This window comes from Dysidea avara, chromosome 6, assembly GCF_963678975.1.
Source record: "Dysidea avara chromosome 6, odDysAvar1.4, whole genome shotgun sequence".
In the NCBI taxonomy this organism is placed as follows: domain Eukaryota; kingdom Metazoa; phylum Porifera; class Demospongiae; order Dictyoceratida; family Dysideidae; genus Dysidea; species Dysidea avara.
In genome coordinates this window covers 22903888-22919344 of record NC_089277.1, presented here as the reverse complement: position 1 = coordinate 22919344, position 15457 = coordinate 22903888, and the positions used below count along the sequence as shown (strand labels likewise).

Here is a 15457-nt window from a genome sequence, read left to right as displayed (position 1 = left end):
AGCACATAATGTGTACGTACTGTATTGACAATACTATAATATTTTATATGTTATTAAACATCAATTTCCACATATATACAATGCATGTATCAAAAGCGAAAGGTTACAATGCTATTGACAGTGGTGGGAGGGGGTACAGGGCACATGCCACTTTCCTTTCACACACACACACACACACACACACACACACACACACACACACACACACACACACACACACACACACACACACACACACACACACACACACCACTAACCATTAAAGTGAAGCCATCCACTGGACGATGCCTCACACTATTGGTAGTGAACTAAACCATGGCTACCTCTTCCTCCCTTGTGGACATGTCATTTAATACTTGTCTGGAAATACCCTGTCTACTTTGAAATTCATGGTGACAAGTTCCTGTGCAGAAAGAGTAGTGTTCTGCACCTTCTGGCACACACGTCTCTACATGTTTCTGTCTTTGGCAAGGCAGTACTGAATCTCTTGAATCAGGTCCTATGGCTCCTGCCTCGCCTTGTCTCTCCAATGGACCTTAGCTCCATGCACAGACTGAGGCTGTGGAAACCACTCAACTGACAGTCTCCGTCCCTCCCCACAGACAGACAGACACACACTATTTCTGTACACAAGATTTTATAGTCTTGTCAAATACTCTAATAAAAACAGTCACCACCATATGCAACACTATTAAAATCCTCCATTGAGTATGAAAACTTGCATCAGTAGCACCATCCCAAGGGCACATTTATCATACAGTACAATAGTACTGCATAGTAAAGATGATGACAGGATGGGCGCGGCTGGTGATAAAACATCACTCAAAAACTTGCCTTGATTTTTCTTCATAACGACATGACAGTATTGGTTGGATAAAGTCAAGCACACTCTTGTTTGTTTCATCATATCCGGACTGGTAGCATTTTTTCCTTCGTGACTTTCTTTGTGTTTCTTCACATGATATGTCAAGCAAACCACATAATATAGCTATACATGTAATACCATGTAAACATAGTTAGTGAGTGAACCTTGTGTTAAGCTAGATAACTTGATAAACTTCTAAGTGAGTACATGCAGTTTAGCAATATGTGGTGCGTTATACTTTTTACTAATCGGCAAAAAATTGCTGACTACTTGCATATACACATATACATGTACATTGTTCCTACTCTACAGTGTAGTCCTAATTTTTCTTATACTTGTACTTATGTAGCCTGCAAGAATTTATTTTTTTGCAAAATAGTTATTTTATCGTTAAACCTGTGACTATCACTATTCACTGTGCTGGTCATGCACTGTTGTACATACCCCATTTGTAAATTGCCCCATTTATAGATTGCCCTGTTGGTAGTTGTACTTCGTTATATGTGCCCCTGGCCTAGTAATAATAATAATAATAATAATAATAATAAAGTCTAAGTTCCCAGCAATCTATGCCCCCTTGGGAGATTCCCATAAGAGAAGGCTTCAAAAAGACTTGAACTGGCTATATGTTATCGAAGTTTGGAAAACCGTCAATATGCGCACAATAGTACTTTTGTATTAAAACGCATTTAAAAACTATGGATAAAAATGTAAGCTCTAGAAAAAAATTACGTAAGTTTTTATCGCCTCACTGGTGGGCGAACTAAGCTTCCAATGGATAAATCCTGGGCATCATCATGTTCGCCTGTTCATAGGGAGTACAAAAATTTCTTTTATCTCCATACACAAAAGGATTTCAAAATTACAGATGTTTGTTTAAATTGCAGTGACGAAAGAATTTACCGACGATCGTTTTTCAGTGAATTTGCCTTCCTTCTAGGACACAGAAGCATGCTTGGAGCAAAAATATACCTTGGTGGATGCACAAATTCATGGTGAACACAATGAGCCAGGATTCAATTCCGTACTCCATTGTATCAGTAAATTATGATGGTATATGTAAGTGCCTGTAAATTCTTTTCTGTACATATCAATTTATTTGTTCGTCTGGCTGTCTAGTGCTGTATTTCCAACACTGCTTAACTTATGAAGCTGAAACTGAGCTATATAGTCCATTCCTCTGTCCCTGTAGAAAACAAAGAACAAAATAATAAAATATTGTGTGGATATCGACGGTTTCTAAAATTAGATCAATATGAATTTGCTGCTGGAAGACTCTCCCAAGTTAAATCCTCTTTATTACATAGGAAGTACAGTTTGTGTTTCCACTCTTTAATTTAAATATATGGAGTCAGACAGCACATCAAGGTAGTTGAACATAAGTTGACTCGGTACAATCATAAGAAAACTGTGCAGCGGCAAAACAATTTGTTTTCAATTAATCAACATCAGTTTTACCGACAGTTGAACCATCAGGCTACTGTAACACATCACCTCCAAAGAAGAAACATTAAAGTTTTGGAAGTGATTTATGGATTGTGTCAAAGCATTTTAACTCTCATGCTTCCTGGTTACCATCTCTGGCAGCACCTAGTGCTAATATGTCCTTTAATTATTTGTCATCTGAAGATGTCTTTTTTGTGTTAAAGGGACAATGCGCTGTTTACATGCTGTAGTATGTTTTGACGTATGGAAGCCACTCAACGCTTGTCCAAGACCAGCTGATTGCATTGTGTATCTTGTCAAGTTCATGTTGCAGGTAGTAAAGTACAAGCATCACATGATTTTGTTGGACTCCAAAATAGTCAGATGTTGTAAACAGCACATTGTCCCTTTAAAAAGACTCCCAATTGGAAGAGTCCAAGTCCTGACTTAATCCATGGCTTTTGGATTAAGAAGCTTTCTTCTCTGCACAGCTCCTTGTTCTATTATTTTGAAGCTTTATTGTCAGGAATCACAGAGCTGGACCCTAATTTGGTACTTGGAAGGACTGTGTTGATTATTAAAGATCCATCTAAAGGTAATATTCCCACCAATTATAGACCCATTACCTGTCTATCCATGATATGGAAACTTTAACTGGCATCATCAGGTGTTTAATGCATCGACACTTCAATACAAATGGGTTAATACCACCCCAGCAAAAGGTAGGGGTGGAACCAGATGGGTTTCTGGGGTTTCGATAGAAACCCCCTTTTAATTTAGCTCAGTGGCACATAAACATTGTTGTACTGACAATTTGTCATAGCAAACAGCTATATACCACTGTATTTTAGTAACATGCATGCAGTTGCACTTAATTAACATCATTTATGTCTATTGAACTCTCAGCAACACTTCACTTTTCATCTCCCACTGCATTAAAAACTATTGAGACACTCTAATAGAGCATTCATGTAACTACTCTAATAGAGCAATCAAAACTACAGTTTGTAGTCACCATATTTGCCCTATAGTTAGCTATAGTGTTTACAGTTTAAAGCATTGGATTTATTGCAATTGGTAACTAAACATAGCCTAAAATCATATCTCAGAGCTTCACAAATCTCAAAATTTTTCCGGAGGAATGTCATAAGATGTCTTATTCAGCATACCAGCTTTCAGAAACTCCCTTTTTAAAATCCTAGATCTGCCACTGAAAAGGGTCTACACAGGGCTCTAAGGGAACAAAGGATCATCTATTAGTTGACAAGATGATAATATTTGAGGCTAAACAGAAGCGGAAGAATTTATTTATGGCATGGATTGACTTTAAAAAGGCTTATGACTCTGTACCACATGATTGGATTCTTTATTGTATGAAGAAATTTGGTTTCATTCCAAAATTGTAGAATTTTTGGAGAAAGCTATGGATTGTTGATCAACTATCTTAACTGCTAATGGGGAATCCCTGGGTGAAGTACCAATCAAGAGGAATTTCCAAGGTGACAGTTTGTCACCTCTTTTATTCATTATGTGTCTGGCTCCATTGTCTAAAATTCTTGAAGATACTCAGAAAGGTTACAGTTTATCTCAGAGTTCTGTAGTGATTAATCACTTAGTTTACACGGATGATGTGAAATTGTATACCCATTCAAAACAGGAAATTGAATCCTTAGTATATACACTTAATATATTTTTTGATGATATTTGTATGGACATTGGAACATCAAATTGCAATGTGGTTTCAATTTCAAAAGGCAAGTTAGTGGATGCTGATGATATTTTATTACCATCTGGAGACCACATCCATTAATGATCTTACATGGTTGATTAATAATGATGGAGTGTGGACCCACGCCTGCCATCAGTCTATTTACTTAATCATGATGACCACACCACTTATTATTGGTCTACCTATGTTTATAATGCTGGCACAGTGAAATAGTGACCATGCAGCCCTTCGTAGGCACAGTCTGACTCAAGATACTCAAGTACAACAGTCACCCTAATAGACCAGTTACACATGGAAGCTGTATGCTATAAAAAACTTAACAACTAGTATTATTTTTAAAATGAAGTAGAGATCTAAGCACTAAAAGTAATGATGCAAGAGATAAATAATGGTATTACAGCATAGTTTGATGGGAAAGTCCCTACTTTGGCATGGAAATTGATTTGTGCAGCAACAGTAGCACTGAAAATGAATTGCAGGCACTTACATTTGCAGCTATACTATACCATCTGTTTGCAATAGCCTACATGTAGTGTTGGGTTTCCTACCATCATTCATTTTTGTTTCACTCCTTTTTTTTACTTTGATTCCCACTTCATTTATAATTTTTGATATACTAGACAAGAATATAGTAGTTGCTGTACAAATTGTGACAATCTGAGCAAAAATCACTTAGCTTTTTGATAAAAACCCCAAAAAAGTCGTAACATTTCACATACTAGCTAGTTACAGGCACATAGAAAATATATGCAAGTTTTAATTTACACATTACTCAAAGAAACAAGACTCAAATTGATTAAAACTATGGTATACATCAGTTTATCTGCCTGCTCGAAGAGTTTAAAATTCTTCTGTAGTACCAATTGTAAGGTGTATGCTTGTTATGTGCATTTGTTTACAAAGCGGGAGATGTAAACAAGGTTATTGTCGTTTCTTCAATAAAACTGCCTTCATAATTATGTGACTGAATTTTGGAAAATCACCCTTATGATCTCACCTAGAAGCTAACATAGTGCTGTTAATAGCAGAAAACAATTTTCAAATATTTCTAAACTTTTTCTTGTAATTCTAATTTTCTATTGTTTATTCTATCCTTAAATGAATAGGAAATTAACTTGCAATGCTGTGTTTCAGAACTAAATATTTAATGTGTTGAATGTGCCAATAATAATGATTTTCCAAAATTTGGTCACATCTGTATATATTATCAAAGAGCTAAGCCTATACCTTGGATATGTTAATCCCAACACTGCACGTAGACTAACGCAAACAGATGCTATAGTTGCAAATGTACTGTAAGTGCCTGTAGTTTATTTTCAGCTTTGTTGTAACAAACCAATTTTCTTGCTCTTCCTACTATCTAACACAATAATTCCAAATTACTAACCATGATAGGATGTAACATTGGTGATCCATTCCTTAGATAGTAGAGATAGTGCTAAGAAAATGGAAGTAGTGCAAAATAGGTGGATTTTTGCGGAGGTGGTTACAATTGTTTTCTTGGCTTTTCCTACTGTCTAGCACTATAATCCCAAAACTACCAACACAATAGGCCAATAGGTTGAAACTTTGTTAACCCACTGTTTTGGATGCTGTAGGTGATGCTGGGGAAATTTTGATGTTGTGTGAACCAGTGGCGTATCTACAGCAGGGCTTTGTAGGGCCTAAGCCCTGCCAAATTTGGCGAGTGCCCTATATACCAAACTGAAGATAACTAACCCCACGATCACCAACTTTTCATGGAACATTGCATTATCTAATAAGTGAAATTAGTTATTCTATACTAAATTACTCACCAAATTGTTATTATTGAGCTGTAACAAAGCCAATAATTATGACGATTCTAATTAATGCCCATCAATTGAGCACGTGATTAATAGGCATGCGTATATTATGCCAGAATAATTTTGGGAATATTAGGTACTGAAAAGCATTGGGGAATATTCCGCAATAATCGGATGAATTCTAAGAATAATTGGTACAAAATTATAAGTTTTTGTTGTGGTGTAGTGCAAAAATCTTTTAGATTTACTACCAAAACAATGTAAGCATAAAAACGGTGAAAACGATCGAGATACTCTAATAAAGCAGTCACTTACTCTAATAGAGCAGTCAATTTCGAGTCCATAATTCTAATAGAGCAGTCACTTGTTTAAAGTCCTAACAAAACTACTAATTTGGCACACATATTTGGGAATAATTTGAGAATAATAGGTAGACTCAGGAATAAATTTGAGCATAATAGGTGAATAAAAAAATAAGTGCCAGAAAGAATAATAGGAAGATTTTGGAGCATAATAGACTTAAGCCTAGTGATTAAATCACTCATTGGTGATATTGATAAAGATGTGTGTTTTTGTAGTTCATATCTATAGATCCTTGTAAGATTTCATCAGGTATAGGTGTAGAGTTGTCTTGTTCTAATGTTTTTAGTGTTACTGTAAAATCTTAACATGGGCTAGCTATGTGTAAACTAGCTAGCTACATCATGAAAATCTAAAAGCATGTCTTTTTGTAGCTGAAATGGCCTCAGGCTCCATTTTGCAGCTTTACAAATTCAATTTTCCTTGGGGGGGGAAATTCCCCTGCCTCCAGTTGCATATACAGTACCCTAGCTGTGCCCTACCAATAGGGAAAGTCTAGGTACACCACTGGTTTGAACTATGGTTGGTACTCGTTCACCTGAGCCCAGCCAATTTTGTATAGCATATTAGTAATACTGTTCTTGGGTGTGTGTTCTATATTATAAAGGATGAGAATATAGTAATATCAAAGAAGTGAACATGTGTTCACTCCCAATGGTTTTATACTGGAACAAGCATGTTTCATGTTGTAAACATGTTCGTGCGCCTGAATCGTCCATACTAAATGTATGGGATATTTTAAAGCCTCATAACTCACTTGTTCTTGCCCATATCAAAGCACTTGTTTGATAAACACTTCCAGCAGTTGAAGGGCTTCACAGCACTACTAAATGTTTGAGCAACTGGCCCTTGTAAAAAGAATTATTAACAAGAGATGAAGAGTCAGGTGAACGCAAACAGACTATAGGCAGGTTTTTGCTGAGACGTTTGCATTTATACAATTATGTGCAATATATAGGGCCACTTTAAATAGCTAAATCATGTTTCTTGGGCTAAGTACAGAGCCAGTAGTTTAGTAAAATAAAAATGCAATGCTGAATAAAGAATAATTTGTATTTCAAATGGTAGGCTGTAGTAAAGCTACATTGAGATTGCTTTGGTACTTTTCAGTAACAAGCTCCAGTATATTTGGTGTTCCTCACTTGGTGATAGGCTAGTACTCACAACCTTTTGCACCATTATCTCTACTTGCAAAATAATCACATAATTAACAAAAATATTTTGCACAGATAAAAAAGTATTAGATCTGAGAAACAAAGGATTTAGTTGAAGTGGCCTATACATTGCAATAGTACACTGGTTATAGTGCATTTTTGTTTACAGTGGCACTAAAATCATGCAAACTGTTGTAAAAAAGTTTGCAAAGTTTAAAACTGATATCAGTAACCAGTTTGAAGAATTTCAAAAAGGATTGGAGTCACAAAATAGAGCACAGGAACAATGTACAAAGTATCCAGAAACAAAAGCTACAAGTACTTCCTTATCAGATAAGTAAGTAATATTAATGTATGTTTGAATATCTCTGCACAATACTATATTAACAAAGGGTAGAGTATTTTGTTGGTATGGTGTTATTAATTAGTGATACACTAATATTAAATGTACAGTATCAACACTATTAATTTTGTAGAACAGCACAGTGTAAATGCTATGCTACACCTGTATTTGTGATTAAACTTTCATATCAATTGTACCCAAATGACCTTTGTATAATACCCTCATTGAGTAAAAACCTGACTTGTTTACATAATTCTGTTTTGACATTAAAGTAAAGTAAATAAAAATGTGTGCTACTAAAATAATTTTCAGCATGTTTTAATCACTTTGGAAATTATAATCAGTGAAAGAAGTCATGGATTGAAATATCAGATCAGGGGCGTATCTAGCCCAAACATGATGCCCCAGCAGGCCCATTTACCTGCACACTTACAGTAGTCCAGTGAACAACCTGTATGGGTTCATATGTGCATTCATCAAATTGTTGTTTTCAAGTGCTTGGCATGTATGGCTAGCTACAGTTATTAACTTTTATCTGTATGCATATAGAACAGCTCATCAGTCTACAGTCACTCCATAATAGTCTCTAACTACAATGCATGTATCGATTGTGAGACTGCAACATCACGTACCACAGAAAAGGATACTTTCAATTCATAATGAACAGTATTACTGAACCAATAAATTTCTTGCACTGATTTGCACTTGTGCAGATCACAAAACCATCATGACACCGGTTCATCAATGTACTCGGTGGGCCATCCATTCCCTGCAACCACCCACCAACTCTACCACGCCCTACTGAGTGGTCCTACAAAGTATCGTCAGCAGTTCTCTTATGTTATTCCCTTGACATTCCTTCATCATATATAGTTGTATCACAATAAATCCGGGCACTATTTATTCAGCATTAGACCTCTACCTGCTGAAATCAAGTAGTCAAACGTCTAGTCGTTTTGAGCATTTTCCTCCTCACGTGGTCTATTTACAGGTAAACTCCAAACTATCATCACTTTGATGACACTACAAATTGGCATTTTGGGTGGACACATATCCGTTCTTTTTATAGTAATTCGTAATCTACAGGGCTATTATTAGAAGTCAGAGTCTTAATTATAAATGTGCAGGATTTATTATTCATGCAAGAATTTGCTGCTAGCGTTTGCTACAGTCAATGGTGTCCTAGTAGATAGAAATGTAATTGATAAATTGTGAACAGTGCATTTTCATGTGTGGCTGCCACACCAGAAGGTTTTCTGATGACCGGGCAAGGTAAGCTGATGCCTGGGCAAATGCCCGGGCATCAGCTTACCTTGCCCGGTCATCAGAAAACCTTCAGGGGTTTCCCCAATTACTTTCAGGCACTCATTAATTGATTCTAGTTGTTCATTGTGGCAAGTGTACTATCATCTATGTCCAGGGGCGTAGCTAGCCAGACGGTGGTGGGGGGGCAGGCACCCCCCACAAAACACTCGACGGCATTGTTAAACAATTAATAAAACGATGCACTAAAAATAAGGTATGCTCGAATCCCCAGGGGTTCCCACGTGTAGACACTATGCCTTCACAGAACGAAAATATTAGACACAATTCTATATTTAGCCTACACTACTCACGTGATAGTGCATTTTTTGAATCTAGACAGATGACCCGCTCAAAGTGACTTCGCAAGAGTTGCAACTCATAAGTGACAAGTGATATGCAATGATGCTACAAACCTACGAAGTGATAAAGTGTGTTAAATGGACCAACTTTATTTTCCCGAGCCGAGTTAATCACACTGGATCTTCGTACAGTGTAGTGGCATGCCAGTTTAATTTTTTTCACTTTGTCAGTCAGTCAGATGATCTGTCACAAGCTTACAAATTCTGCTAACAGGAAAGGTATAGAGTTGGGATTTCGTGCCAATACATGGCGTTTGAATTTCGCCGGCTGAAGTCAGTGAGCTCGTCATACTGTGCCAGTGTGCTAGGACTGCAGCACAGACTGTGGCTGACGTAAGTAACTGTGACACATTGTATTTGTACTAAAATATTCACAATATAGTTTTACTGGATTGTGGACGAATTTGTTGGAGTACAGTTGTGGCACGTGCGATGATGCTCGACAAAAATATTTCCATTGATAAGTGGTAACTGGTAACAATCAGTAATGAAGTAGTTATGTAGCTAGTTACATAAGCTGTAATAATACAACACCGTATGTTGGCTAGCCCGTCATTGGGTCATTAGCCTTTTGTGCAATTATGAACAATGCCGTCGAGTGTTTTGTGGGGGGTGCCTGCCCCCCCACCACCGTCTGGCTAGCTACGCCCCTGGACATAGATGATAGTACACTTGCCACAATGAACAACTAGAATCAATTAATGAGTGCCTGAAAGTAATTGGGGAAACCCCTGTGATGAAAAAAACTAGTTCATGCAGGCTATCAAAAAGAAAAGTTGAGTAAAATTAAAGATGCTGCTGCAAAAGCGTTATTACCCTCAGTAATACCAACTCAAATTGATGACTGCTGTGAAATAATAGAGCAGTTAAAAGAAAAGTTTTATTTAAATATAGATAGAAGTCAACAAATCACAATTCTTACAATACTTCCAAAAAGCTGGAGTGTGCAAAAAGTCCAAGAAGAATTTGGAGTGAGTAACTATATGGTACGCAAGGCAAAGGAGCTTGTTAAGAATCAAGGAATCTTATCAAACCCTAACCCTATAAGCATGGTTGTTGTTTACCATTAATAACTGTTAACCTTGTAAAGGATTTTTATGAACTTGATGATGTCAGCCGTATTATGCCTGGTAAGAAGAATTTTGTGTCTGTAAGGCAGGGTGACAAACGTGTTCATGTCCAAAAGAGGCTACTTTTGAGCAATTTAAAAGAGCTGTACCAACAGTTTAAGGCAAAATGTCCAACTGAGAAAACAGGCTTCTCAAAGTTTGCTGAATGTTGTCCACAGCACTGTGTTTTAGCTGGAGCAAGTGGCACACATGCTGTATGTGTGTGTACAATTCACCAGAATGTCAAGCTAATGATGATTGGTGGAAAAATTGCTGAGCAATCTGGTGTGTTCTTTAGTTCTCAATTGTCAAGTGTTCGTCGACAATGAGGGACTGATAAGATCCTGGCATTATATCTCAGTTGATTACAATCTTCTGAATTTCCAGGATGAGGCGTACAGTTGCGATGGGACTAACTACAGTGGAACCTGTCTTAGTGGCCACCTGTATAGAAAGGCCACTTCTTTAAAAGACCAGCGGGTCATTCCGTGCCAAATCAACAAAAAAAATCTGGACCCCTTTCGATTTTCGTCAAATTTGGCATAAACATTGACCCTATCAAGAAACTTTCTCACACCAAAAATTGGCTGATTTCATAACTCTCCCTCTAAGTTATGACCACTCAAAGTTTTCATTAAAATTTTCATTTTGTTTACATGTCTTTAATAAAATGCTTATAACTTTGCTTGTAATTAATGTAGATGCTTCTGGTTTAGAATTTTGAAATCCTTATTAAATTTTCGTTCAGGTGATATATAATGTTTTATAATTGCTCAAAGGAAAAGGTCAAACCACAAAAATGTAGCTTTTTCCTTTGATCTTAATTTATAAAAATATATATTCTTTAACTATTTTTATTTTTTGTTTACGTATTGTTCTAATACCCATTATTCACCACTGTGAATTTAAAGTTGGGACCAATGGTAGATCATGAGTTATAAGTGTTAATGTGTAGCCTTGTAATTACTATAATTATGCTGATTGTATAGTGCATAACAATTAGCAACACCAATTGTAGTAAATTTATATAATACTATGTTACAAATTCTTCTGTACATTGTTTATTAATGCTCACTAAATTTCCCTTCAGGGAATATTTAACTCTTTCAATCAGGCTGAAACGACAAAAAAAAGCATCCTTTTCATTGATCTCATTTATACAAAAATATACTTAAATTCCTAAGATTTGCATGCCAGCAACTATATAGTTACAGAAAATGTTTCTTCCACAACTTCAGTCTGTCAGTAGTAGTTTTAGTTTCTTGTTTTGAAATAGTGTAAGTATGACCTGTAACAGTTCTTGGATCAACTTTTGTTAGAACATGAGGACTGAGTGTGGCCCCGACTAGACATTGGGTGACCTGCAGTTCGAATCCTGGGGTTGGAGGGATTTTTTTCCTTACTTTGGCCCCTTTTCTGTTACACCTTTCCAGCTATAAGTCATTAAGTCTAAGTCCTTGAAGTTAGGTTAGGTAATCCTAAGGCTGCAGCACATGTTGCTGTAGACTTTCAGTGCTGGTCACTGTAAAGTGTTAATAATAATAACATCTGTACTAGACACAGTTATCGTATTTTGCTTGCACAGGTATTTAAATGATTGGGATGGTCCTGGAGGGTAAAGTAGATTCAATGTTACTGTTTTACCATTTTCATCTGTGCGAAGTACACAACCAACCCACCAATGATCATTATGAACTACAGTTATAAATCCATTAATGTCTTCTAGTGGCAGATCAGTTTTTCCAGATAGTGTAAATCTTTCCTCTTTCAGAGTGCTTGAGTTAGAAAATACTTTAGTTTGGAGCTTGTTTTGTGTTAAAGGGATGAAGCAATGTAGCTTCTGTGTCCCTGGGATGGTTCTAGATTGTTGAAATCGGTCATGAAGAAAGATTTCTTGACGTCTATAATTGTCTTTAGTACAGTATTAAAAGTCATGGTTGAGATATTCTGTGATGCCCATTCATATAGTTGGCATGTAGTCATTATTTGTTTGTCATATGGTCATTGAAGGCTTGCTCTAGCAGCAAGTCTCTTTATTGTACCTCCCACACTGTCACATGGTCCCTTTCCATGAGATGTTGCGAAGAAATGCCATTCTGCTTCAATTCCAAAATCCATTTTGTGGTAGCACAAGTTCAAAAAAGTTTTTTCTGTTGTACTGTACAGCTGCTCCATCAGAAAAATAAAATATTTTGTGAGGTGGGGGGTTAAAATAGCTTTTAAGAAATTCTATAAGGCATTTTTGGTATAAATATACAGCAACTGTATCATGATTAAGGCAGTCAGACACAACAACGAAACTTAAGTGGTGTAACTTGCCTGATGATTCTGTGTAATAAACAACAAAGGGATGGATGGTAGCTTGTGAATTGTTCCAATGAAACCCCTGTGCTTCATCCTGAAGTATAAAAGAATAGTTTTCAGAAAAGTCAGGTATCACTTGAAATATGCCAGACTTTAGACCATCCTTTACCTCCATCTGGAATGTAGACTGCTGCTTTGCAACAAATGAATGGGTCAGAAGCATTTTCAGTTGTTCACAAAAAGACTCAACGAAGTCATCAGCTGACTTTGTGATAGTCTCCAGTGTTGATCTATCAGTAGAAATCCACTGTTTATACTGCACAGTCTCAATCATGTTGTTATCCAATAGTTTATGAAGGTGTTCTTTCAAGTCTGAAATTCCAGGGCATGAGCTGCAAATCCAAAAGAAACTGTCTGGCTGTGGTGGATTGCAGATAATTCTTGCAAGACAGTGGCCATAATTATTCTTTGAGTGGAATTTCATCTTCTGCTCCATCCACTAAGCTATGGTGGTGCTCACTACTGACTAAATTTCAAGTCAATAGCCTTTTCCAATCTGAAGTTATGAGTCATCAAAGTTGGTAAATTGGATGTGTGTAGAAGACCCCTTTTCGCAAATCCGGTCACATATGTACATGCATATGACGTATATGCAATCAGCGTAGCCTGGTAGTAGCTTGGGTAGTGATGGTGTCAAGACACCAATGTACTACCAGTGTATGTTCAGCTCCTATGCTACTGGTGCTATCTATCATGACTGTATAGTGGGCTAGGGTAACTTCTAGTATTACACTTTGCAATGTTTGTAGTAGCTATAGTGCATGTAATCATAATAGAGTACAAGAGATTACTGACCACTACATCTGAGTTACAACATCATAGGCACAAGATTAATAATATTTAACCTCACAGTAATCGGTTCTTCCTTACTGGAGTGAACACATAACATACACATTACAAAAACCAACAAAGAAATATGTAGCTATACAATTACAACTACAAAGAAAAACAAGACATGCACATAACAAGCTGATTACAGGAGAACTTGTGACACTTGGTAGAGAAATCACACAATAGTTTAATCACAGCAGGAGGTATGCAAATATGAGACCACATAATCTGTACTGAGTACATGACTTGAAGAGCTGCTTTCAATCGGCAGTCTTTCACATTGCCAGTCACTCTAACTACTCCTAGCAAATACTGGAACGCCAAACAATGGATTGAAATGCTAAGTTTCGACCATGCACTTGGCTTCAGTATGTCCAACTTGCACCATCACTATGACCGGCGGCTTCTAACACTGTCACTTGCTAGCAATACCACCGATACGACGAAAATCCACTATGGAGAAATACTCCGTTTCCCATTTCCTATTTCCAGTTTCCTAATATCCCATTCCTCCTTTTAGTGACACCCCTTGAAGTGTTACAGGGACTTTCCAAGAGATTTCCCATAAATAGGCCACGTGATCATTATCAGTCAAGTAGAATTTGTTCTTGGTTATGGCTCTACAATGCAGTACTCGTACTTTAATGTATTTTAGTGTTTAATAATATTATATTTCTCCCTGAAGACATGGACTGCCATCAAAAATAATATAAATCGCGTATTAAGTGTTATTCACTTTTCACTTGAAGTGTTACTGTGCAGGGTCTTTCCAAGGGATATCCCCTAAATAGGTCACGTGATAATTGCCAGTCAGGTGGAACTTATTTATTTTCATTAATACACCATGGAGTTTGTGTTGTGGCTTTCATTAATTGATCATTATGTACATACCATGGTGCATCAAAGTTTTATAACAAATTGATGGAATGTGGTCCGTGGTTTGCTGGTATGAGCTTGTGTTGTCGCTTTCAACTTTTGTAACAGATTGCTGGAATGTACATATGCATGTGGTTCATGGTTGTCAATGATTGTGTATATGAGTTGGGGTTGTTCCACAGAGCTTGCACAATATTCAGATGTCTGCATGACAACACAAGGTTAAGTGACACCTGTAAAAGAACAAGCAAGCACTGAACTTAACCTTAAATTAAACACACATACAACTAACTTGGAACATCAGTCGCAACACCAAAGACACTTGCTTGGATATCCTCATGGCTTAACTATAGAGTGACATGTGTAATTAACCGGCACTAAACAGTATCTACAACACAATTTGCTTTCTGCAAGAACTTTTTAGCACCAAGTAAAGGCACTACCATCTCACCTACAAGAGCATTTCACAAGAGATGTGATATTAACTTGAGTGCAACCAATATGTGGTGTATGTTTGTGAACATGCGTGTATAGTGTTTGCACATTTTGTGTGCGTCTTGTGCTTGTATATGATGTAAGCGTGTGTTTGTATGTAATGAAATAAAACTAATAGTACGATGTTTGTGATCTCTTTCATAACCCTTAACAAAGCATCTAACTCTACGAGTGGCAAACCAAGTTGATAGGTCATCCTCATGGCACTATGGCAGTGGTCATAGCAGGTTTTATTCATTGACAAGTACAGAATGATTGATATACTCCAATAGAACAGTCAAGCAATAAATACTCTAATAGAACAGTCAAGCAATAAAATACTCTAATAGAACAGTCATTGAACAATATAGCTGAATATTTACATCTCTGTCTGAAAGCACTCCCAGATCCCAGATGCAATCTCAGAGTTGCTATTTCAAGATGGTGGCATTCCCCAAGATCACCTAGAAAAGCATGCT

General features: G+C 36.9%; 1 protein-coding gene across 3 annotated transcripts in view; it reads left to right on the top strand.

Annotated features, from left to right (window-relative positions):
• Positions 1-15457, top strand: part of LOC136258576 (uncharacterized) — a 291117-nt gene that overhangs the window by 57351 nt on the left and 218309 nt on the right. For all 3 annotated transcript variants that reach the window (XM_066051899.1, XM_066051897.1, XM_066051898.1), the window contains exon 2: positions 7487-7654. In XM_066051899.1, coding sequence (XP_065907971.1) covers positions 7500-7654 — 155 coding nt within the window. In that variant the 5' untranslated portion in view covers positions 7487-7499. The remainder of the gene's footprint in view (positions 1-7486; positions 7655-15457) is intronic.